This window comes from Chenopodium album, chromosome 25 (assembly GCF_948465745.1).
Source record: "Chenopodium album chromosome 25, dcCheAlbu1.1, whole genome shotgun sequence".
In the NCBI taxonomy this organism is placed as follows: domain Eukaryota; kingdom Viridiplantae; phylum Streptophyta; class Magnoliopsida; order Caryophyllales; family Amaranthaceae; genus Chenopodium; species Chenopodium album.
Genome location: NC_137858.1, coordinates 16,909,210 through 16,933,283, shown reverse-complemented (window position 1 = coordinate 16,933,283; position 24,074 = coordinate 16,909,210). Strand labels below are relative to the sequence as shown.

The following is a 24,074-nucleotide window of genomic DNA, read 5'->3' as shown; positions in this document are numbered from 1 at the left end:
TTCATCTTCTACCAAGTTCAAAGCCTCTTCTGACATCCTATCACCCCCTTTATCAATGATTACGTCCCCTTCTTTCTCCTCAATGGACTCTTGGCTGTCTAAACTCTTGATTCGTAGGATAGGTTTGGAGGTTACCTCATCTACTACTCTCACCAGAACTGCCTCTTTCGAACGGGGTGGGAAATGCAGCCTTCAAGCAACACCAGGAGGGCCAAATATTTCACAGCATCCGATTCATAATAATAGGGTGTGCGAACTTGCTTCATTGAAAATAGACCATCCCTCAACTTCTTCTCCCTTTCAATGTCTGCATCAGTCTTGCGCACCTGCTTTCTAGGAGAAGCACGTAGCCACGGGCCGTACTGATAGACAATCTCCTCGCTTACTTCTTTAGCATCATCCTTGAAAGAACACCCAGTTTCGGTATGATCCAAACTCCCACAAAAGAAGCAAAAATCTACCAGACGTTCATACTTTAGTGCAATCCACTTCGAAGTAGATAAGCCAGTAGCAAGGAACAGGCCTCGTCGAAGAGGTTTTTCAATGTTAATCATGACTTTTATCCGGATGAACTCACCCCATCCAAGGGGATTCGATTCATCGATCTCCATGAAAATCCCTAAGAAATCGCCAATTTCAGTCATAGTTTTTTTTGTTCCGCTTATTAAATGGAACATCGAGCAACCGCACCTACATAGGTGCAAACCAACATTCAACCTCCGATGGTTGTTCATAACCATTAATCTCCTTAAGGACAAGCAACTTACCATCGAAGAACCACGGGCATCCCTCGATAACCTTTTCTTTATCAGCCTCACTGAAAAACTGAAAAACAAAAAGATTCATCTCCACCATCTTAATCACCACATTATCTTGGAGTTTCCATACATTCGTCAAGGTGCGCTTCATAGCCTCCACATTGAAAGGCTTGGTCGTGAGAAGTTTCCCTACCAATGGCAATTTGGTTTCTAGTACCTTCATCCTCGATATCCTCAGAGTTATCACCAATGATTTTTGTCTCCTCCTCAGTCAGTTTAATTTTCTCAAAATCGTTCAATAAATCTTCCGCCATGGGATTCAACAATTGCTAAGATTGACAGAAAGGATTATGTGTGAGAGAATTGAGAGGGTTCCAAGGAAGAAAATCTCGAATTGCTATACGTACGTACAAACCCTAGGCAAGGGACGTACAAACCCTAGACGAGGGACACACTTACAAATATCCATTTTATTATTTAGCCCCACGTGTAATACTCTTAGCCATGATTTACAGTTACTTTACTAGGAAACAATCAATTTTCAAGTATACTTTCAGTTGAAGAGCCTAAACTCTCATGATCTGTTAGAGATAATATCGGAAAATATATGTGTGATATATTTTTCGTATTGATCTTATTAGAAGAATAATATATTTAGGTTTATTATATGTTAAGATATTATTAAAGTATATCTTTTAGGAAGATTGTTTCCTATCTTATGTTCTTAGGTTTTGTATAAATACTCTACCTATTGATCAAATATAATCAAGTCATTCTATTCTCTTTATTCTCTCTAATTTGTCATGGTATCAGAGCAGGTTAGATCTTGGGATACTTCACGAAAATTCCCCCTGCCGGTGGGTTAGAAAATTAAACTCAAGAAACGGGATTCATAAATTTTACCCAAAAATTCCGTTATGCAATTTTTTTTTTCTTTTTTGTGAGTTGATTCGAGCATGATTTTTCTCCTTTGGATATGAGTTTGGTTTTACTCTGAAAAACCAATAAGAGCTTAGTTGAGATTCGATTTTTTTTCCGTTTGATTAATTTACATAATTAACGAACGATCACATCAATAATTATTTTTTTTTCTCTTAAAATCGTGAAGAGATGACCGACAGTGCATCAGGGTCCGGCGGTGGTGGCGATGGAGGAAAAAGTAAGGTTGACATGACTTATCACTTAGGTTCGAGTGATGGTCCGGAAAATATTATTACTCCGATTCAACTTCGGGGTGAGAATTATGATGAGTGGGCGAGGGCAATTCGAACCTCGTTGAAGGCCAAGCGCAAGTATGACTTTATTGATGGATCTGTCAAGAAACCGACGGATGAGGACAAATTAGATGATTGGGTGGCTGTTCATGCTATGTTAGTTGCTTGGATTACTAACACCTTGGACTCATCGGTGAGGGCTACCATTGGAGAATATGATGATGCACAATTGTTATGGACTAATCTCAAAAACCGATTCTGTGTTGTTAGCGGCACTCGTATCTGCCAATTAAAATTATCTTTGGGTGAGTGCAAGCAAGGACCTTCGGAGAATGTTGCTGTGTATTCTGGTCGGCTTTCGAAAATTCTGGATGAATTAAACACCTACATTACCGTGCCGTCTTGTTCATGTGGTGCGTGTAAATTCAATATTGTGGCGCAAGTAGAGCGATTGAGGCAGGAGGATTTTGTTCACCACTTCTTGATAGGTCTTGATGATGTGTATGCCTCACTTACTTAGGGGTCAATTGTTGGCACAAGATCCAATACCTACAGTGGATAGAGCTTACCAACAGGTTATTCAGGCAGAAAGGCTACGGGGTGGAGATATAGCCATGTCTAATACGACGGCTCGTGATAATGCTATGGCATTCAAGCTTCAACATGAGGCTCCATCAAAACCGCAGAGTTTGAGTGAGGATTCGGATAAATTCTGTAATCATTGTAGTCGGGTTGGCCACGACGAATCAGGATGTTTTCAAATTCACGGATACCCTTTATGGTAGGGTACTCGTGGGCGTGGAGGTCGAGGCAGGGGGCGTGGTGCTTCTGGTGGTAATAGTGCAGCAGGACGGGGAAATTCTAGTGTGGGCCAGCAGCACACGAATAGTGGTGCAGTAGCCACGGTTCTTGAGCAGCAGCATCGACAGTCTTCGTTGGATGGTTCTGTCGAAGAAATTGAGCAAGGTGAGGCCATTTGTGACATGGGTAAAGGGAAGCAAACGAAGTATACTTCGGTAAAACTCAGAGATTATGTGACTCACACCATTCGGAATAATAGTCCACTCACACATAAACGTTCATCCGTGACATCTACCTCAGGTACTGTTTATCCCATAGCACATTTTGTTGATTCTCACAAATTTTCTGTGAAACATAGAACATATATTGCTGCAATCACAAGTAGTAATGAACCAAAGAATTTCAAGGAAGCCATGAAGCATGAAGGATGGAGACAAGCAATGGCTGATGAAATGCGGGCTCTCGAAGAACAAGGCACATGGGTCCTAAAACCTCTACCACCTAGTGAAAAGGCGTTAGGGAGTAAATGGGTCTATAAAGAGAAGTACGATGAACATGGAAATTTGCAACGATTGAAAGCTAGACTAGTGATATTTGGCAATCATGAGGTTGAAGGTCTAGATTACAATGAGACTTTTGCTCCGGTAGCAAAAATGGTGACGGTTCATACTTTTCTTACAGTTGCAGCAGTCATAAATTGGGAAGTGCATCAGATGGATGTGCATAATGCCTTCTTGCATGGCGACTTGGAGGAAGAGGTATACATGAAAATTCCCCCTGGTTTTGACAAAAAAAATTCAGGGAAAGTATGTAGGATGAAGAAGTCATTGTATGGCTTGAAGCAAGCTCCCCGATGCTGGTTTGCTAAATTGACAAAAGCTTTGAAGAATAATGGCTTTAAACAATCATACTATGATTATTCTCTTTTTACTTTGACAAGAGGGAAAATGCAACTTAATGTGCTAGTTTATGTCGATGATCTAATTGTTGCAGGGAACGATAAAAATGCTCTGTTGTCATTCAAAGCATATCTAGGTGATTGTTTCAAGATGAAGGACTTGGGGGTATTGAAATATTTTTTGGGGCTAAAGATAGCCAGAAATAAGCAGGGAATTTTCATGTGCCAGAAGAAGTATGCTTTAAACATAATTACTGAAACAGGGTTGCTTGACGCAAAACCCGCAGATTTTCCCATGGAGCAAAATCACAGGCTAGCTCTAGCAGATGGGGATTTATTTGGTGATGTTGAGCGGTATAGACGTCTTATAGGACGTTTGATTTATTTAGCTGTCACTAGGCCAGACTTGGCTTATCCTGTGCATATTTTATCTCAATTTATGCAGAGCCCGAGAGTAGAGCACTGGGATGCTGCCTTGCGAGTTGTGAGATATTTGAAGAAGAGTCCACGTCAGGGTATTTTGCTGAGGTCTGATAGTGCTCTACAGTTGGAAGGGTGGTGTGATTCAGATTAGGCGAGTTGCCCATTATATCGGCGTTCGTTGACAGGTTGGTTTGTGTTTCTTGGTTTGTCTATCGTGTCATGGAAAACCAAGAAACAACCCACGGTTGCTATGAGCTCTGCGGAAGCAGAGTACAGGTCTATGTCCACATGTACTCGTGAGTTGAAGTGGCTAAAGCTATTTCTGAGAGATTTAGGTGTGCGACATGAGAGTAGCATGCACCTCTATTGTGATAGTTAGTCGGCAATATACATTGCGAAGAATCCGGTGTTTCATGAGCGCACGAAACATATTGAAGCCGATTGTCATTTTGTAAGGGATGCTATTACCGAAGGTCTCATAAAACCGTCATATGTGCCTACGACACTACAGTTGGCCGACATTTTCACAAAGGCTTTGGGGAAGGTCAAGTTTGATTTTTTACTCCGCAAGTTGGGCATCTATGATCCGTATGCTCCAACTTGAGGAGGGTATTGGAGATATTCTAGATACTCTAAGATAATATTGTGATATATTTAGGTAGCATATCTTATGAAAAGATATGGTAGAATATTATGGAAAGTTTAGGTTGTTAACCTAGCTATATATATTTGTGTATATTGTGACCATGAATGAATGAGAATACAGAGAATATATTTACATAATTTGTCTCTAATTTAACATGATCAATTATAGTCCACCCCTATTACATATTTACATTCCGTTTTATTTTTATCATCCGTTCGCATCTGTAAGTCACAGTTTGGAATTTCTGGCTCATATGTTGAGCAAAGAGGACAGCATTCGTGAAATACTTAAACTTTCCGGGGATCGGATTGTATGCATCCTCAGTTGGAGCTACATATCATCATGGATTCATGGATAATGATCTGAAACATTGTCTATCTGGAAAACAGCCTGTGGTTTTACATGTATAAACCAGTTTTGTTTCTGATTTTTTCTTATCACTATGTTTTTATTTATATCAATTTTTTTTTAACTATAAAAATCAAAATGATTATGGGTGCTATTACAACTCTTTAACATTCTTAGTGATGAGACCTCATACTCGCTAATACCAGTAGCCTCTTGCTCTGCCACACTGGTGCCTCACAGGCATCGAGTTTGTACAGTACTGATTTTATTACAAGGACATTCCTCAAGTATCTTAACTACATTTAGATTAACTGCAAATACAAAATTGCAGTTCCACGGGATTTCAGCAGTGTTCGTCAGCTTATATTTCTTAATCAGGAGGTTATCAGATTGTCTTCATGGTTCTCGGAAAGCTTTTACACCATGACCAAGATTCAGAGGGGGATTTTGGCAAAGGTGGAAGTAACAATGCCTTTCGGCAGAGACCAAATGGCCAGCCCTCACAATGACAGACTTCCTGGATGATTGCACGCCTCTTAACTTCAGAACTGTCCAAAGTTTCTGAAACCCACCACCTACTTTCTGCTAAATCCGGGTCTTTCAAGGTTGAGCAGCATGAGAAATCAGTCTTCACCGAGAAATAAACTTCAGTATCATCAACAGCAGTTGCAATGCACGGGGAGAAGTGGCTGTTGACAGATGCAAAATCATCCATTTCTTCGTTAACTTTACTGTTTTCCTGCTGTGCAGAATGATCATCATGCGCCTGTTGTTTTGCTTTGCTGACAAAGAGCACTCCGGATTTTGGATGAAGAACGAATGAGTAGTTATCGTTCAGCATGCTTCCTTTTCTTTTAAACCTGGCCTCTATTGCACGGCTACGGATCATTGAGACTACTATCTGCACATAAATTACCCCAAAAAAAATACAATTAGAAACAAGAAAACCAGTAACTACGACATATAAGCCATTACATAGAATTTGGAATGAAAATATAGGAAATAGTCAGCTACTATGTACTTCCTGCACATCGTTGAAATCAGTAACGGCAGTCTCTTCTTCTTCTTCAGGAACGGCGCAAGATAGACTGCTTTGGTTGCAATTACAGCAACTGGAAAACGGATCCTTCAAGATTGAAGAGAACAATCTGCACCTCTTAGCAGAATTCGATAAATGTTCCAGACAGAATATCGCCATTTCTTCCTGGCTCGTTTTCTAGGGATGAAGCTGTGAAGTTGAAGGAAATACTACCTGCTCAGCTCAGGTTCATGACTCTGTTTAATATAAACCATCTTCTGAATGTTGAAATGTAACTGCTAGTCTTATTCAGAATCTTGAAAAGTCCAATCCTTTGGTGTAAAGACAAAGTATTAACGAAAATGACTGATTTATATCTAAATTGTTCAACTTAACCTTTTTCTTACCATTAATGTATCTTTAACAGCTGAAAATTGCATAAAGCCTAATATGTATATTTCTTGGAACAGTTACTTCTAAGTTGATCTGTATATATGTGCAGTTTTCATCTCTAAACTTCAAGGTAAAGTTAAATGTTACAATAAGACAAGGTACCTAACAGTCTATTTGTATTTTGTTGGGTTTTTCCTAAGTGGTACAGGTACACCATTTATGTAAATTATCTAGAATTAAAAATAATCACTAAGACATTACCATTACAACAACCCAGATAAATTTTGTTTTGACAATGACTAACCACTACAACAACCAAATAATGGGAAAATTGACAGAAGTTATATCAAAGGGTAACGTAGATCGAATCTTTTTGGACCATTATGTTGAACAATATTTCTCAGATCTTCATCTCCCTGATACAGGTATGTACACTTGGCTCTTCGATTTCAACCAAGTATATTATTACGACTGCCACTTGGACGTGTCATAGTGTCTGACACAAATAGCCGGATTTGTGGAACATAGGTTGAGCATGTACACGAACTTTTATAAGGCTGAACAAGTACAGATTTTCCCTAAACTTCCACAAATCTGAGACTGATCAGACTTCTGGACCTTGATTGCAGATGACCTACCAGCAAACTCCATGCACTGTCCATAAAGTAACAGCTAGATATTGAAACTGGCTCCATGAAAATGCCAGCCACCTCTAATAACCTAATTTCTTATGTACTTAAAGACAAAAATAAGCACAAATAAAAATCCACTCTGTTCGAGTTGCTTTAGCTGAAGTAGCGTAGGAGATTAAAATGGAAAGGAATCCTGAAATATTTCAGAAATAAAACCTGAATCATGAAATTTTTTCATATTTTGCACATATATTATCCACTCTGTTCAAGATACTTTAGCTGAAGCTGCATATGATGTTTCAAGAAGAGCAATCATGAAATGTTTCATAAGAACAACCTTCTTTGGGCGCAGAAAATATATTTCAATATGATTCAGCAAAGCAATCATGAAATGTTTCATAAGAACAACCTTCTTTGACTACACGGAATAATCAAATTTTGTTCATCTTAGCTGACTCCACTTTTTGGATTAAGGCTTTGATTGATTGATGATTCTGTAAAGCTATTTCTCTTTTATTACACGCTTAACCCCATTAGATCTACAATAGTTAGTCATGACCTGTTTCAGTAAGTGAGCGAAAAGAAATCCAAAGTGAAGATAACTTTTTTGCAACCAGATATGTTTTTAACTGCTAACAAGACAATAAAACCATCTGTAATTTCCGATCAATCCTAGGAGACCGTCTCACACGGCACTGGTAACCAAATAACATTATAGGTTATATCATTTCCAAACTCTCAAAGTATTATGCGCAGGTAAAAGGAATATACACTACAGAATAAAGCAAACAAGCCGACAGAGTAATTGTCAGTATATCAAGCAAAAAGTCTACAAATTCTTTCTCCATATTCTACAAGTCCGATCCTCCAAGTCAATCCGATTCATATATTCCAGATGAAACACATATGACAAATACAGCAAAGAAATTAATCACACACTAAGGATAAAAGGTTGCAAACAAGCTGATGAGGTAATTGCCAGATTATCAAGTAAAATGCTATGCACTCCTCTTTCATATTCATGTCATACAAGATACCGTGGTTTTCAGAATCTATAATCATGTGAAAACACAAACGCAGAGTGAAACTTATTTGGCAATAATAACAAAGAAAATACCACTAATGGTAGAAGCTATAAATAAGATGAAGTAATTCCCAGATTATCTAGCAAAATGCTATATATTCTTCAGGTTAGATATTGCAGCTCAGCTAGAGTCGCAGCCTCTATATATACAAGTAACAGTGGCTTTCAGAAACTATACATTGCATGAAAACACAGATGCAGAATGAAACTTATTTGGCAATAGTAGCACGGAAAAAATAATAGTTTCCTGAATAACAACCAAATGCTACAAATACTTCATTCTTTTTCAAGTTATTGCTTCTCAACAAGAGTCACAACCTCTCTAATATATACAAGAAATAGATTGTTGCAGATAACAGCATTTAAAATCTACAGATCATGTGAAAAGTAATGGAAATTCACATCACTATCATAATATAAACCATTTATAATTGTCAAATTTGACTACAAATGGGTAGTACAAAAGCAATTTCCAGAATATCAACCAAAATGCTACAAATTCTTCTTCATTTTCAAGTTATTGCTTCTCAACAAGAGTCACGGCCTCTCTAATATATACAAGAAACAGATCGTTGCAGATAGCGGCATTTGAAATCTACAGATCATGTGAAAAATAATGGAAATTCACATCACTATCATAATGTAAAGCATTACGAATGTCAAATTTGACTACAAATTGGTAGTATAAAAGCAATTTCCAGAAGATCAACCAAAATGCTGCAAATTCTTCTTCTTTTTCAAGTTATTGCTGCTAAACAAGAGCCACGGCCTCTCTAATAAGTATATACAGGAAAAAGATTGTTGCAGATAGAGGCGTTTAAAATCTAAAGATCATGTGAAAATAAGGGAATTTCGCATCACCATCACCCTGTAATGCAATACTAATTGTCAAATTTGACTACAAATTGGTAGTACAAAAGCAATCATCTAACTAAATACTCACTAAAACAAGCAGCCAAGAAAAACATATCAGAAGTTAGCATGTTGCGAAAATTTCATTTGGATGACTTCTGAAGCTTTTGTGCAGTAAAAGAGATAAGCGACCGAATTTTGGCAACAGCATCAATTTGATCAGGAGGACATTTAGACAGAGAAATATGCAAAGATTCAAGCCCTGCATCAACCTTACCCTCAGACAATGCTGCACACCCCAACTGGTAAGCTTCCTCAGCAATGTCTGCATCATACACAGAAACTGAACCTCGAATCGAGCCATTACCCCTCATCAACGAAGAACCGAGGCGTGCAGTAACCTGAGTATATTCTAATGCAGCTATGGCTGCATTTATCTCTGCCATAAGAGCATCCGGTGTCGAAGGCAGAAACTTAACAGTATCAAATACACTCCACCCAACACTTCCTTCAGTTGAACCCATGTCTATAATACAACAATTACCCTTAATTATGCTTCTATTACACAAATTATTATACTACCCTCATTCGGGTTCGGGTTATCTTTGTAATCCTGCAAATCAAAATGAGAATAAACAGATTAAATAAGAAAAGCTTAATTGATTAAGAACAGTTCAGTTGAATTTTATCACCAAATCTTCACTTACTTGTAATTAATTGCTTACTTTTCCATTTCTCATGGTAAAATTTACTCATAATCTATAATAATATGGTTACAAATGCAGCAAAATATGGAGAAACCAAACACAATTACAACAACAAATTAATTAATTCAGTACTAAAGCATAGAAATTTTTCAAGAAATTTATAACAAAATACAGCTATAACCATTTTTCCCCCAAAATTTTTTCTTAAAAAAAAAAAGAGAAAAAAGAAAATACCCATTTATAAGCCAATATATTATTATCCAAATTCCCACAAAAAATGGAAAATTTATAACTTACAAAAGCAGGAAGCAGAATGGTCGAAGAAGCAGTGAGTTGAGACGGGGGTGTTTGGGTGGGCGGAGAGAGGTTGCGGTAAATGCGTGGGTCGGCAGGAATGCGAGAATGTTCGAAAAGGGGCGGTGGTCACTAGGAAGTAGGAACTGGTCTTCTTCAACTCTTCACTTTGCCGCCAACTTATGCCGTTAGTAGTAATTTATTACTCCTAATTTATTACTCCTACTACCTCCGTTACATATTATTTGCAACGATTTGACATAGGGCGTGTTCAACGCTAGCTTTTGAGTAGCTTTTAGGTAGCTTTTAGTGGTTTGACTTACCACTACTTAACAAAAAATGTGAGTGTTTGGTAAGGTAGTGGTTAGGGTAGCTTTTAGTGATGGAGGTAGCTTTTGTGAAAAGTTAGAAAAATTAGCTTTTGAAATTAGAGGTAGCTGTTGAAAATTTAGTCTATAATTTTAAAAATAAAATATTGATTTTTATATGTAACAGCTAGTCAACCGCTACTCTACCGAACACTCATAAAGTAGGGATGAAAAATGTCTAATCGTTACAAATAATATGTAACGGAGGTAGTAATAAGGATTTTTTTTTTTTTTTTTTGGGAGCGATAAGACTATAAAGAGTCATAAAAGACAATGAGCTTAACAAAAAAATTGAATGAGGGACTAACAAGATTTCATTATGAATTTATGAGTTATACAAGGTCACAAAGGGCGGTAGATAAACCAATAATTACTTTATGTAAAAAATTAATTACTTTTGTTATAAATATAATAAAATACAAGGGGATGATTGAAACGTCATGTGTGTGGCTGGTGACCGCTTGTAAGTTAATAAAATAACCTTTATAATACTAATCGAGTAATTTCTATAGCATTGACCGGATGCACTGATGAAGTAACCCATGTAACACCGACCAAGTAAGCATATAACGCTCGCGAAGTAACCCCATTATGGACACGATGTAGCCATTCACATCTAAGAGCTTGTGTTTAAATAGTGAGAGTTACGAACTTACGGCGATGATCAAATGAGTTTACCTTGATATATAATAAGTTACCACAATGTAAAAATAGTGTAACTTTTATAACAAGTGGAGTTATTTTTTTTGGTAGTTAAAATAAAAGAAGATAGTTACTCAAATTAACAAATGAAATTACTTATTTTTTTTTAAATTTGTGGTAATTGATGGTATTTTAAAATAAACTGGAGTTACTCTTATGAGCAATGAACTTAAGGTTACCCACATGAATAATTAAAATTATTCTGACTAACGAATAATGATTATTCTTACAAACGAATAAAGGGTAAGAAAGTAGACTATTAAAAAAAAAAATTAATTTACTAATTAACAGGAGTAGTTGAGGATCAAGGAGTGAAAGAATGGTTAGTCCTTCCATCTCCCCCCCACCTCGAGTTATACAAATTCTTAAATGGACCTGGTTCACACTAATTTATTGTGGACTACTAACATTAGAGGAACTATGGTTGTTTTATTAATGAAAAAAAAAAGTCACTATAATAAAATGAAGGTCACTATGTTGAAAATAAAAGTCATTTTGGTAATATATAGACTATAAGAGGTTAATTTTTTTAATGAAATATTTTTATAAGGTTAATATTAATAATAAAGGTCACTATGTTAAAATTAGGGTCATAACGTCGTACTTCAAGTTCACAATAGTATTAAACGTTATACAACTTTTAATAAAGGTTACTATGTTAAAAATAAGGTTACTATGTTAAAAATAAAGGTCACTATGTTCAATATAATGTCAGTTGCGTGTGGATAAACCTCGGGTCCACAATAATATTATTGTGAACCAGGTCCACGCAAGTATTTCTGCTCGAGTTATGAGATTCGATCCTCAACCCCCTTTTGCGATAAAAGAGGACTCCCCGTATCTTATCGTTTAAAAAAAATTGTGAGTATTTTATTGTATATGTTTTTTTTGTTTTTTTAAAAATGTATTTGAAGCTTATGATTGTGGAAGTGAGACAACACTCGTGAAAAAAAAAAAATCACAATTGGGTGTCATGTCACTTCCAACAACCGACTTTCTATAAATTTTACAAATTCAATAAAAATTGGGGATAAGAATGAACCAATCCTTGTCTACCACCTCATTCTCACCTAATCATCCCCCAATATTTATTGTAAAGAAAGATAAGGGATAAACCTTGTACAACGTTATGCTTTACATTAATGCTTGACTATTATTAGCAAGTTGTGCATGATGTTTTTGTACATTAGTGGTTGTATCATTGTTCAACCCGTCTCAACGCAATGAATTAATTTGTGACCTTACTATCTTGTTTGTTAGGTAATCAATCATGGCTGTAATGAAAATAAGCTTCAATTTATTTAATTTTTTTGCAACAAAAATCTCATTTGATATATACAATAATACACTCGTTCTATACAACTGACAATGAAAATAAAAAGAAAGATAAGTTGCATGGGATTCTTGGTGTGTCAACTTAAGACTAACTTGACCCGAAACAAGTTGAGCTAACCTAGAGTGATCCAATTTAGATTGTTTTGCATGTGCATAATAATTTAACATGACTTTACCCAACTAAATCTGGCTAGTAATCCAAATTGACACGTCTATCTTTACGTAATGTGTTGGTGACAGCAATTCTAATTATGCTTCTTTTGTTCCTAAATATTTGCAACACTTAAGTTTGCACATAAATCTAAGAAGAATCATGAGCAGTACATGGAACTACTGTACATAAAATGATGTGCAAAACATAAGCATGATGATCACCTGTTAGTTTCGATCCCATTGAATGCTCACTTTAGACCAACCTTTATTTATTTATTTACTTATTCATTTTTGCTTCTTTAGTAAATTCCAATCTATAAAGGTCTATTCTGTCCAGTTTAATTCCAGTTCAGTTCAATTTGGCTCCAATCAATTCAGTTCATTTCCGTTTCTAATTTCCCTCTTTCATAAACATTTCATTTCAGATATATTCAGTTCAGTAAAGTTCAAAGAAACAAACTCTAAACAAGTTAAACAACAATGAAAATATTAATTTCGAATAATTACAGGCTTGGCAGTCCGAAAATAGATAGTTGACTCTTTGAATCATTGGAGGGGGTGATAGTGTTGATGTATTACACCGTAAAAATTAGTTGTTTGTGTTGATAGCCATACATTTGTTATTGTTTTGTTATCTCTCTGAAAGTCTTATAGAAAATGATAGAGCAAATTAGTGAATAAACTTAACTACTTGTCTCTCGAATTATAAAACAGTTTACCTGATACTCCGTATTTGCTAGTGAAATAAATCCAAGTTTTTTTGAATTCGCGTTTTCTTGTGTTTAAATGAGTTAATTTACTTAGCCCTAAATAACCTGGCTTGAATGACCCCAGCAAGATAAATTGACCCCATCCAAGTATAACTAATCGATAATATATCTGATTTTACCAAATACAACACAAACTTGAACCAGATGAGCCAATTTCCATCTGGAATAGTTCTAAAGCAATACGCCCTGCAAAATAAAGATGAGTAACAAAGCCTCCCTCACTTCCATCCAAAGATGCACAACACTTCATAACTTCATTCCTCTCTCCATATAGCCCTGTTGTCAAAATATTCAATTTGACATAATAATCAAATTTCCACTACGTCGTAAATTACAGTCAACTTTTGCGAAATGTATCATCCCTTGAATAGCTTCTCAAAAGCAGAAGCTACTCTGACAGTGACAATCCATTAATGTGCCTACAGATAAGGTCTTCCATGAAAAACAAATTGCACTAGATGTAGTAAAAAAAACTGAAACATCAGGACTGCAATGAAAAGAATGTAAACCTCCTTGAAACACTAGGAAGCCACCTAAGCTTGCGACTTTTAGAGAAGATGGATCAACTGGACATGATACTTCAACTGCCCCTTAACCTGTAATCTTAATAGAAATCAACCTAATCTTGCTTCCCTTCTAAGAACCTGCATTGAGACAAGTAAACAGATTTATTAGGACCATAATATTATATCAGAAATAAACTTGTGGTCGAACTTCAGCAATTTGCACCTTGTCTCAATACTCAGAGGGTTAATTTATCAAGGTTTGCATGCAGAAAGAAAAACTATTCATCTGTATTGTTGGATAACTAAAACCGAACATATTGAAAACAAGTCCTTGAAGAAAGTAAAGCAAAGGTTGAAGTAGGATTAAGGGAGAGAGCTCACATTTTAATTATTTCATACTGTGTTTGGTGACTAGCAAGTTAGCTATGTATTAAAATGATATGGGAGTGAAATATAAAAGTGTGTAAGTTGTATCAATTAACCCACCAGAAATAAAGAAAAAAATAATTAATAAATAACACTAACTGCAGATCCAGAGTTTAAAAAATAATTGTACTACTCATATGGAATGCAAGTGACTGATGCAGATGTCAACATTGCAAAAACTATGGAGTGTGGAAAAAATAATTATTGCAAAGGCTTATGTCATTAAAATTGACAAGACAAGGCCAATATAATAGGCTAGCTTGAACTATTCACCAACCTTAAATGTAATATGAAAAATGTATTGGCAGAGTAACTAAATTAAGGTATGCTGTTTAAAAATGGGCATCTGCAATATGTAAATTCAATTGATGTTGCAGAGTAAAAGTAACAGTATTTTGTATGCTCTCCTAAGAGAATAAGAGAAATAAACTTCAAGATAATTGCTATGAATAGCAGCACTTCTGAGAGAAAGCCCACCAAAGAAAGAGGCAGCAAGAGCTTTTAACATTTACACTCAAGACTCAGACATAATAGATACGAGTGTCAGATACAAGTACATATCCAAGGGTTAGACACATTATTAGAATTTATGGACATGATCCCTATATTGGATATGGGTACTAAGGCATGGTAAATCTGAAACATATTGTTGAATGTGCATACGCTTTCATGTAAGAAACATATCCTTGTTTGCTCGTTGTAGTTGATATTCTGAGCTCAAGCACATTTATAAGCATAGACCTTGTAAGTTTATCCTCTATCCTGCTCTGTTTAGATATTTAGCTCTATGATATTGAATATGCTGTTTAAACAGGTTTTATAAGACCTCCAGTACAAGTTTCATATAAGTAAAATCACATAAGAACATCAGTTGTTACAGGACCAAAGTTTCAGAGGAACTAAAATGTTGAGAGAGAACATCAGATAGTGGCAGCAAGCACTGAGATTCCATCAACCCTGAACATTTATGAAGCCTCTCCACAAAATTAAGCATGTGGTTTTAAATAAGAAGTATAATTGTCACTCAGCATTTTTAAGCAAGCTTTTATTATGTCTAGTTAAAGAACCTAGCCAGCTTAACAAGAGAAGCGTAAAGATATACCAGATGGAAAGACCAATGTATCAGCAACAAGCGTTAACAGTTTTCACACGCAAAACAGCCAATGAATTATAGGGTGTTGGTAACTAATAAAATTATTATGCATCTTCAAGTTTAGCCTTGATATTAATATTTATTGCTCAGTCCTACAGAAACCATTCAATATGATCAAGTGAAATTCTTGAAAAATGTAATATTCAAACTAAATGAGTGAAAGCGTGCGGTAAAATTTAGCATAGCAGGTACCTCTTCAGCAAACTTTATCAATATTGTCGTCCTTGGCCGCAACTGCCCCTCCACTGGAACAAAATGAGCAGTTACAACAGCTGGAAAACCTGCACCATCCAAGACACCCTTCATTGGGTAACACTTGTCAGTAGAACATTCAAATTGTTAAAAAGTAGTCATGAAGTAGAGTAGTTGACAAAGATAGACTAGATACCCTCACTATTCCAGCAACAAATGCACCACAGTTGAAAGTTCCCATATCTTTTGGTATTGATATAAACCTGAGATGTCACAGCGCAAATGATAGATCTAGGCTTGGCAGGAAATCTAGAGAAAATGTTATTTAGCACAAGAAAATTAATTTTACCTGTTCACAAGGAGCTCTTTCTCACTGATCATATATTCATCTTCATGTTCAGTACCCTTTTCGAGTGAATCAGCAACCTGCCATTGATAAAGCGGAATGCAGAAAGTCAGCAAAGGATATAACTAAGAAAGTATGACATCCCTAACCAAGAGGTTATACAGCTCAGCTAACCAAAATCCCAATATATCATCATGTATAAAAACCTTTAGAGCACAATGATTGGGGAGGGCAAGGGGGCAATGTTCAAGGTTATAAATGACAAAAATAGATTGGTGCCTGTTTTTCATACTTTCTAACATTGAGTCTGATGTGAAAATCCTTCATGGCATCCATAATTCATGTACAAAACAGCAAAAATCTGTAGTAAAGTAATGAAATTGTTCTAGTTGATAGTACCCAAGATACCAATTTATTTGGTTTCTAAGGCTCCTGTGAGAGATTGAGGGCAAAATTGTTTACCTAGGATTGTGACTTAAATTTGGAGTCCTATTAAACCAGACACTACTACACAACAAAAGCAGAGAACCGTGATATGAGGTGGAAATCAGAGTAGACCAATAACTTCTTTCTAAAGTCTCATTTGAGACTGAACATGGGAGCACTTAGGTTCCAGATGTACATTACAAAAGGAAACCAGCATGGTGCAATGATTGCAAGAAGATTGGCACATGAAACCTCAGTATGCAAGCAAAAGTAAAAACAAGACAAGAAGAAAAGGTTTAGAAAGTTTATGTTCAGCAAGTCAACCAAGCCCGTCAGCAATGAGATTCTACTCCTTCAAATAATTAAATAAAGTCCTGTAGCCCCAACGGTTCAAAATATGTTTGAACAACCTGTTCTTTTTTATAAGAAGGATAAAAGTGGTTTGGTTACTGAAAGTTTTATGTGCTGACATGAAGATGCATGGAGGGGGAAGAATCCAGTTGGTTTAGTTTACGAAAGTTTGAGCTGACACAAAGAAAGCATAGAGGGGGTCGAGGGAAGAATCCAGTTGGTTTGGTTACCTAAAGATTGAGCTGACACAAAGGGGGGGGGGGGGGGGGTGGTTTACCGATAGGTAAGCTTTGATAGCATAATAGTCTATACCTAGAATCATGCTATTGAAAGGAAAGAGCTTTGGCAAAATGGATGGGGTGATCAGATTCAGGAACCATGATTGTTATTAGATGATTTGAACTGTGTCTTGAAAAGTGAAGTTGTGAGAGGATTGGGACCCTTGCGACTTATGCAAGTGTGCACTTGCAGACATAATGAAAAGGGAGGTGTTTATCAAGATGAGGATATCATAACTTTTGGCAAGATTGCCAAGTCTCTAGTGAATCCTGATTGGGTACTCCTTTACAGAGATGGCATTTGGGAAATAAAAAAAAAAAAAGAGCAAGTAACAATCATTTGAAGAAGAAGAACCCACTGATCACTCTAAATCTAATGATGATGTTGGAGTAGAAAGTGGTGAAGAAGATGACTCTGATCACTCACCAACATCACATCAACGTATGATAAACAAGGTGGTATTAAGCCTTTTAATCCTTATATGATGAAACCACAATCTTGCCAAGAGTAGTGGAAGGCAAAAATCTAGGAGGTACTAAATGGTGGTCATGCAACCACTGCAAGAACACCTATAAGAGCTCCTATACCAGAATGCGTGTCCATATTTTTGGACTGAGGCCTAGGATGAAAGCTGATATTAAACGATGTACATTACTCATGAATGATCGAGATGCATACAGAAAAGTGATGACAAAAGTTCAGGGCAAATGTCATCAAGATTGAAGAACTCTACCACCATCAAGAATAAAATCCCGATGCCTAACCGATCACTGATTAAAGAGGCATTTGGAACCATGGAGAGAGCAGCAGTTGATTTAAAAATTATGAGGTGCCTTAGTGCAAATGCCATTGCTTTAAATGTATTGAGAAGTCCTCAGTGGCATGAAATGGTACAAGCAATTAATAATGGGCCAAAAAGTTACAAATCACCTTCATTTAAGAAAGCAAGAACCAGTTTGCTTTATGAATGTTATAGGAGCATCGAAAAGAAGTTGGCTTCGATAAAAGATACTTGGTATACTCATGGGGTATCCGTTGTCTCACATGGTTGGTTTAATTGCAAAAGTGATCAACTAATCAATGTCATTACTGCAAGTAGTCGAGGTGCCATGTTTATGGATTCCGAAGAGTTCAATGGTGAGTAGAAAACAAGGAAATCATAGCTAAATTTTTGCTCCCCCTCAAATGTCCTCCAAATTGTGACAGACAATGCCAAAAATTGCATAGCCGCTGGAAGAGAAATTGAAAAGGTACATAAGCACATATTCTGGTCTCCATGTGTTTATCATACTTTAAACTTGATTTTTAAGGATTTTGCTGAATCTATTCCTTGGATGGAAGGCACTTACAAATGTGGGAAAGAAGTAGTGAAATTTTCCTTAATCACAAATACTTGTTAGCATTATTTTAATCACATTCAACATAATACTATTAAAGGTAGCTAAGACTAGATTTGGCTCACATTATATAATGTCAAAGAGGTTGCTTAATTGTAGAGAGGCACTTGAAAATTAAAACAACCATTGTTTTGAAGGCATGTAAAGAATAATTGCCAAAACAAGATGCAAATACAAGAGCCATGGGAGAATTGGTAAGATGAACTATTCAAGATGAAATTTTTTTGAGTGAAGTTCAAGAAATTGAAAAAAACACCGAGCCACTTTATAAATTATTGAAGTTCTGAGATGGTGATGGTCCTAAGATGGCACCTAATCTTGATAAAGAGGTAGTTGTAGGTAGCATGGAAGCCTTTGCAAAAATAGCTGAAGATGCAGATGAAGCAAAGAAATTACGTGATCAATTTGCTGATTTTCAGTTAAAGAAAGGAATATACCCAATGGCCCAAGCACAAACTGATGCAGTAACTATGGAAGCAATTAATTGGTGGTCTATTTATGGATAGCAAACTCCAGAATTAGCGGATGTGGCTAAGAAGGCTTTAGCTCAACCAATTAGCAGTTCTTCGGCCAAGAGGGCTTGAAGTACGTTTGTGCTTGTGCATAGTTTGAAAAGAAATAGATTGAATTGCTCCATGGCAGATAAGTTAGTTTATATCCACTCTAATCTTCGTCTTTTAATTAGGTTCACACAAAACTACAAGAAAGGTCCGTATAGAAAATGGGATGTTGATCCCAAAATTCTTCTCTTGGTGTTTCACCAACAGAGTTAGAGGACATGAGATGGGTTGGATTGGATGCAAAAGTTTGAAGATGAAGAGGCTAGCATGGTAGAGAGCCCTTATGAAAGAGCAAGAGTGGAAGAAAGTGAAGAAGACCAAGGAAGCAGGAAGGGTAAAGAGAAAAGGGAAAAAGAAGTAGTTTCTAGAAATTTGAATCATGTAATAAAGTTTGATTCAAGTAATAAAAAGTTTGATTATGTTTTGAGCTTGGCTGCCGACAAAGTAAAAGGGCTAGGAGTGATTTTTTTTTTTAGCTTCTACAATCAAAAAGCTTAAGCAAGTTTGCAAAAAAAAAAATGAGGATGCTAACATTGGTTAAAGCTGTCTAAATGAGGCAATATCATAATAACATTCTCTAATTTGTTGGATATATATAATCAGCTGATGAGTTAGGTGAATTCCCTGAGCAAGAAGGTAGTGAGGAAAGGATCTGCTGTGGTGTCCCAGCATCAAGCCATTATGCTGTGTACCCCTTTCTCTATGGATGATGTTAATAAAATTCTTTCCTCAATTTCAAGCTGCAAAGCTCCTAACAGTGATTTATATAAAGGTTATTAGGGGTGATGTAGCAGCGGCTGTGTTGAACTATATTGAGACTGGTCATCTCCTTGCAAGTACAATAGGTACTCCGTTAACTTTGATATTAATGGTTGCCCATCCCACTAAGGTCACAAAGTATAGACCAAATGACCAATAAATGTACTACAAAGACGTGTAGAAGGTTAAAGGGTAATTTACCTGAACAAAGTGCTCCCTGGAAGAATAGTGCACAAAATTCACAGAGTTCAGGATATGGTAAGCAAACACAAGAGAAATAATGCTGGCCCTAGTTGTTTAATCGAGATTGTTATTAAAATACACTTCACAGCATGATGCAGGCTTTCATTTTTCCTCAAAAATTCATTGGCTGGGTCAGGATATGTATTTGCACTCATACCTTTTCCTTGTCTACAATTGTGTCTTTACATGGGTTTTTACAATCTAAGAGGATTTGAGACCGGTCCCCTCTTCTGTTCATCAAATATTTATGGAGATCTTATCAACATAATTTCGACTAATATTACTGCTTGGGTAAATATTCATCCTTGAAGTGCTAATCTTAAGCTTAATCATTTGGGGTCTGAAGATTTTACTTTTCTTCTGCAGAGGGGACTGTCAATTATGCTTATTCTGAAGGCTCTTGCGAAATTCTCTGATCCTTTTGGTCTTGTTGCTAATGCAGTGCCTGACTTCAAGCAAAGGGATGTTACCTTTCAAGTACTTAAGGGTTAATGTTTCTGGTACAAAGCTATATTTCAGATTTTGCCATTAGAAGACAGATATACAGTGTGATTTTGTTTAGGGAGATGCCAGTTGGTGAACTCTGCTCTTTAGAAAGCCCACACCTACTGAGCTAATAATATTATTCTTCCTAAGTAAGTGTTCTTGCTATAAATGCTACAAACAGAATTAGTGAAAAGTGTTGGCCAAAAAATGGAATTAAAATTTTTAAATATTTCGCAACGGATGAAAAAGAAAAGTGTCAAGTCTTTGAAAAACAGAGGCAGTGTAAGGGTCCAGAATCCTTCAACACCAAGTACATATTCCTCACCAGCTAGTACTTCCTCCGTTTCAAAAAAATTGCACCACTTTGACTAATAATGTGAGAGCTTTTTGGACAAAGTGTTGCAATTTCTACAAAATGGAGGGAGTAGCAAATGAATCCTATCACCTCAAAAGAGCAACAATGCCATATGACTGAAAAAGAAAAGTCTAATGAGCTCCTAATGTTCTCGAACCACCCGGCGAAACCTCGAGATACTTTTCACTTGTCTTCTGCTCCTGAGCTCATCTACCCCTCTTAGTCTCAGAGAGGTCTAAAATAAAGTTGTTATTGTCACTATCGTAGTACCCCTCATCCTCCCCCCCCCCCCCCCCCGCCCTCTTTTCCGCACAAGAATATGAAAAGGTACCATACAAAGGACAAAATGATTTAAATCATGATGGCATTGACATTTGAAAAATTGGAGTATCAATGAAGTGAATGAACTTGAGACATACACACCTTTCCAAACAGCACCTTCCACACAGTGCTGTGTACAAAAGATAGAATACCAAGCAAGCGTGTCTCCCTTCTGTTACCCTACAAAATTTACAGATATCAAGGAATGTAAAAGGTTATTCATATGTATCAAATTGTTAACTCAAATCTATTTGCATTTTCAAAAAAAAAAAAAAAAAAAAAAAAAAAAAAAATCAAGTTTAAATACAAAAAATTCAAAAGGTATGTAAAAAGTATCATGGAACTTCACACGGTTACTTATTGTCATCCAAAATGCACCAACAACAGTGGTTCACATAGTCAATTGCAGCTAATTCAGATAAGGCAGCTCGCCGAACCATTTTGCCATAAAACAGGAAGGTTTCTAGTAATCAAATGTAGGTTAAAGTCATTGAATTGACAGTGCAATTGCTGCTTACCTTATCCCTATGGCAAAGAAGTTCAAGAACTCGTGCTCCAACAGAATAGCCTGCATCTTCTAGCCTACACAAAGATTAATACCTACTTTTGTCAGGCAAATAAGGCAAATTCTTAATTCCTACGCTACTCACACTCATGTTATCGGTGCCACATACTGGCGCATGTTCAACTGTCATACTAACATTTTGAAACTTTCCATGAATCCATGATTTTGGTCCAAATTAAAGTGTTACACGAAATGTGTTTATACCCATGTCTCGAATAATCGACTTAAGTAGTTTAAGTAAAATGAAAAGTCCGAGTAACATATTTTATATCTTGAGCAAGGTGATCACAAAATGAAGCTATCAAACAAGAACAGAAACAATAACAACTAATAATACATAGTAGATGCAGAATTAATAACAACACCACCTTCGTTCGAGTTCGGCAATATTATCAACCTGAGTCTGATTATATTGTACAAGCTCCGAAAACAAGAAGGCGAAAGCACTTAAGCTAACCTGCAATCGAATAATAAATCCAATTATCAAATAATTAATCAAACTTTCCATTAATAAAAGAACACCCACAAAATTAAAATTGAAATGCAGAAAATGGGATCAATCAAACAATTAAGAAATCGGAGAAATTAAAGTGAAGAACCTCTTGTTTTCCTTTGCTTAAGGGTTTGTCGAGAACATTTGAGTATTGCTTGATCTTCCCTACTCCGATCATTGTTTCTGCTCTCTTTCTTCACAACACGATTTCTCTCTCTTCCACCTTTGATTTGAGGAAATGTCAAATAATCTGAAAAAATCGTATTGAGTGATTTTTGGGAGGTTATTTGATGATGGTATTGAGTGAAAAGTAAATTTGTTGGATCAATGGTCGTCCCCTGTACCTGGTTCTATCGTTCTACTTTGCTTTGTTAATTAAAGTTTGATTTTATTAAGTTTGGAGGAAATGCGAAATGCAAGTCTATCTCCGTGATAAACAAAATTTTGTTTTAGACGACGATAAAAGTGTAATTTTTGATGTAAATATGGGTAAACCCGCTTTAATGGTTTTTGCCTAAGTAACGATTTTGTGAAAATTAGATAATACACCAGGGTGCACCATGCTCATGGTACACCCGGGTAAATAAAAAAGGGCGGAAAGAACATATAGTGTTTGATAAAGAACATACTTATATTTGACAAAGAACATACCTTTAATATGTTCTTTGAGTGTGATCAGTGTGTTCTTTAAATAAAATAATATGTTCTTTACATTATAACTTATGTTATTTAACATATGTTGATAAACATATATGTTTTTTTGGGATTAATAATACAAAGTATGTTCTTTGAATTTGGCGTGTATGTTCTTTAAGGTCGTAGTGACGCCCAAATTCTATTTTTATTATCATATGTCATATTTAAATTACTTTCGTATGTTCTTTGAGTTTGATTAGTGTGTTATTTAGGTATTTTCTATGTGTGCTTTACAATATAAATTATGTTCTTTTAACTTATGTTATTTTGAAATTGGGAAATTCTCAATGGTACTCTTAAGGTTTTTTTATTTTCTTAATGGTAAACACTAAAAAAACAAATTATCAATGGTAATCACTAATTAGTAAAAGTAATTAAGCGGTAACATTAGTTAAGTATTTTGAGGAAACATTAACCATGGTTAATATTTTAAAAGGAAGGGAAAAGAGAAATGTCTAAAATACCCTTTTTAATAAAAAAAAAAAACCAACCCACTTTTTCCCCTCCCCTAACCCAGCCCAGCCCTGCCTTTATCATCACCACCTTGAACACCACCCCATAAAACCCTAAGAAACTGACGCGGATGTTGCGGCTACAGTTCCGGCATTCCTTGGTGCTTAACTGGCGAATAAAGTTCAGAGGAAATCTCATTATCATCGAACAAAGTTTAGAGGAAATCGTAGAGGAAATCGCAAGATCACTCGAATGCGGGAAATACCCTAGCGTGACAGTTGTTGGAAACCACCATTGAAGGAGATTGAAGGTTATTTAGGGTTTTTCTCTCTCCTCGAGATTTGAGGTGGTGGCTGGCTGGGAATCGGGGAAGGAGACATAAGGATCGCCGGAGCCATAATTGAATTCATTAAGGTTCTATTGGGCGACAAAAGGCTAAAAAGTTTACCCCGCGAGTTCATAATCATTAGAAAACGACACTTTATCAATCCAACCAGTTACTGTAGAATTGGCGGCGAAGTATTTCCTAGCGAGGTCGGGGGATTTGGACTTGGAATCAAGAGAGTAGGAATCTGGCATCATTGAGGGGAGATAAAGAGATGAAAATGTCGAGAATCTGGAAAATTAGAGAGAGATTGAAGAAGAAGGGTGGGCTAGAGGCCCAGAAAATG

The 24,074-nt window shown here is 36.2% G+C and overlaps 3 protein-coding genes across 4 annotated transcripts; all 3 read right to left on the bottom strand.

The window, feature by feature from the left end:
• Window positions 1-5,097: 5,097 nt before the first annotated feature.
• On the bottom strand, window positions 5,098-6,331 carry LOC145615391 (uncharacterized). The gene is made up of 2 exons (XM_081670466.1): window positions 6,110-6,331; window positions 5,098-5,989 (listed from the first exon to the last, which is right to left on the bottom strand). The coding sequence occupies exons 1-2, from the start codon at window positions 6,284-6,286 to the stop codon at window positions 5,474-5,476; spliced, it is 693 nt and encodes a 230-aa protein (XP_081526592.1). The 5' UTR covers window positions 6,287-6,331; the 3' UTR covers window positions 5,098-5,473.
• A 2,578-nt stretch (window positions 6,332-8,909) lies between these two features.
• On the bottom strand, window positions 8,910-10,235 carry LOC145615114 (uncharacterized). 2 transcript variants are annotated; one of them, XM_081670193.1, is made up of 2 exons: window positions 10,072-10,235; window positions 8,910-9,680 (listed from the first exon to the last, which is right to left on the bottom strand). In XM_081670193.1, the coding sequence occupies exon 2, from the start codon at window positions 9,589-9,591 to the stop codon at window positions 9,211-9,213; it is 381 nt and encodes a 126-aa protein (XP_081526319.1). In that variant the 5' UTR covers window positions 9,592-9,680; window positions 10,072-10,235; the 3' UTR covers window positions 8,910-9,210. The 2 variants fall into 2 exon arrangements, with proteins under 2 accessions (XP_081526319.1, XP_081526320.1); XM_081670194.1 differs by lacking the exon at window positions 10,072-10,235 and adding an exon at window positions 9,775-10,034.
• A 3,422-nt stretch (window positions 10,236-13,657) lies between these two features.
• LOC145614689 (uncharacterized) lies at window positions 13,658-22,633 on the bottom strand. Its single transcript, XM_081669761.1, has 8 exons — window positions 22,361-22,633; window positions 22,130-22,218; window positions 21,715-21,778; window positions 21,299-21,376; window positions 16,023-16,099; window positions 15,870-15,936; window positions 15,674-15,781; window positions 13,658-14,040 (listed from the first exon to the last, which is right to left on the bottom strand). Exons 1-8 carry the CDS (start codon window positions 22,430-22,432, stop codon window positions 14,011-14,013), a joined length of 585 nt encoding a protein of 194 aa, XP_081525887.1. The 5' UTR covers window positions 22,433-22,633; the 3' UTR covers window positions 13,658-14,010.
• Between the last annotated feature and the right edge of the window lie 1,441 nt (window positions 22,634-24,074).

Bases quoted from the DNA above. Each gene is read 5' to 3' on its own strand.
- LOC145615391 (XM_081670466.1), bottom strand. From the start codon at position 6,286: ATGGCGATATTCTGTCTGGAACATTTATCGAATTCTGCTAAGAGGTGC. The intron at 5,990-6,109 runs GTACATAGTAGC...ATTTATGTGCAG, and splicing joins ATTTCAACGATGTGCAGGAA to ATAGTAGTCTCAATGATCCG.
- LOC145615114 (XM_081670193.1), bottom strand. From the start codon at position 9,591: ATGGGTTCAACTGAAGGAAGTGTTGGGTGGAGTGTATTTGATACTGTT.
- LOC145614689 (XM_081669761.1), bottom strand. From the start codon at position 22,432: ATGATCGGAGTAGGGAAGATCAAGCAATACTCAAATGTTCTCGACAAA. The intron at 22,219-22,360 runs GTTCTTCACTTT...ATTCGATTGCAG, and splicing joins TAAGCAAAGGAAAACAAGAG to GTTAGCTTAAGTGCTTTCGC. The intron at 15,937-16,022 runs GTAAAATTAATT...GTGACATCTCAG, and splicing joins AAAGAGCTCCTTGTGAACAG to GTTTATATCAATACCAAAAG.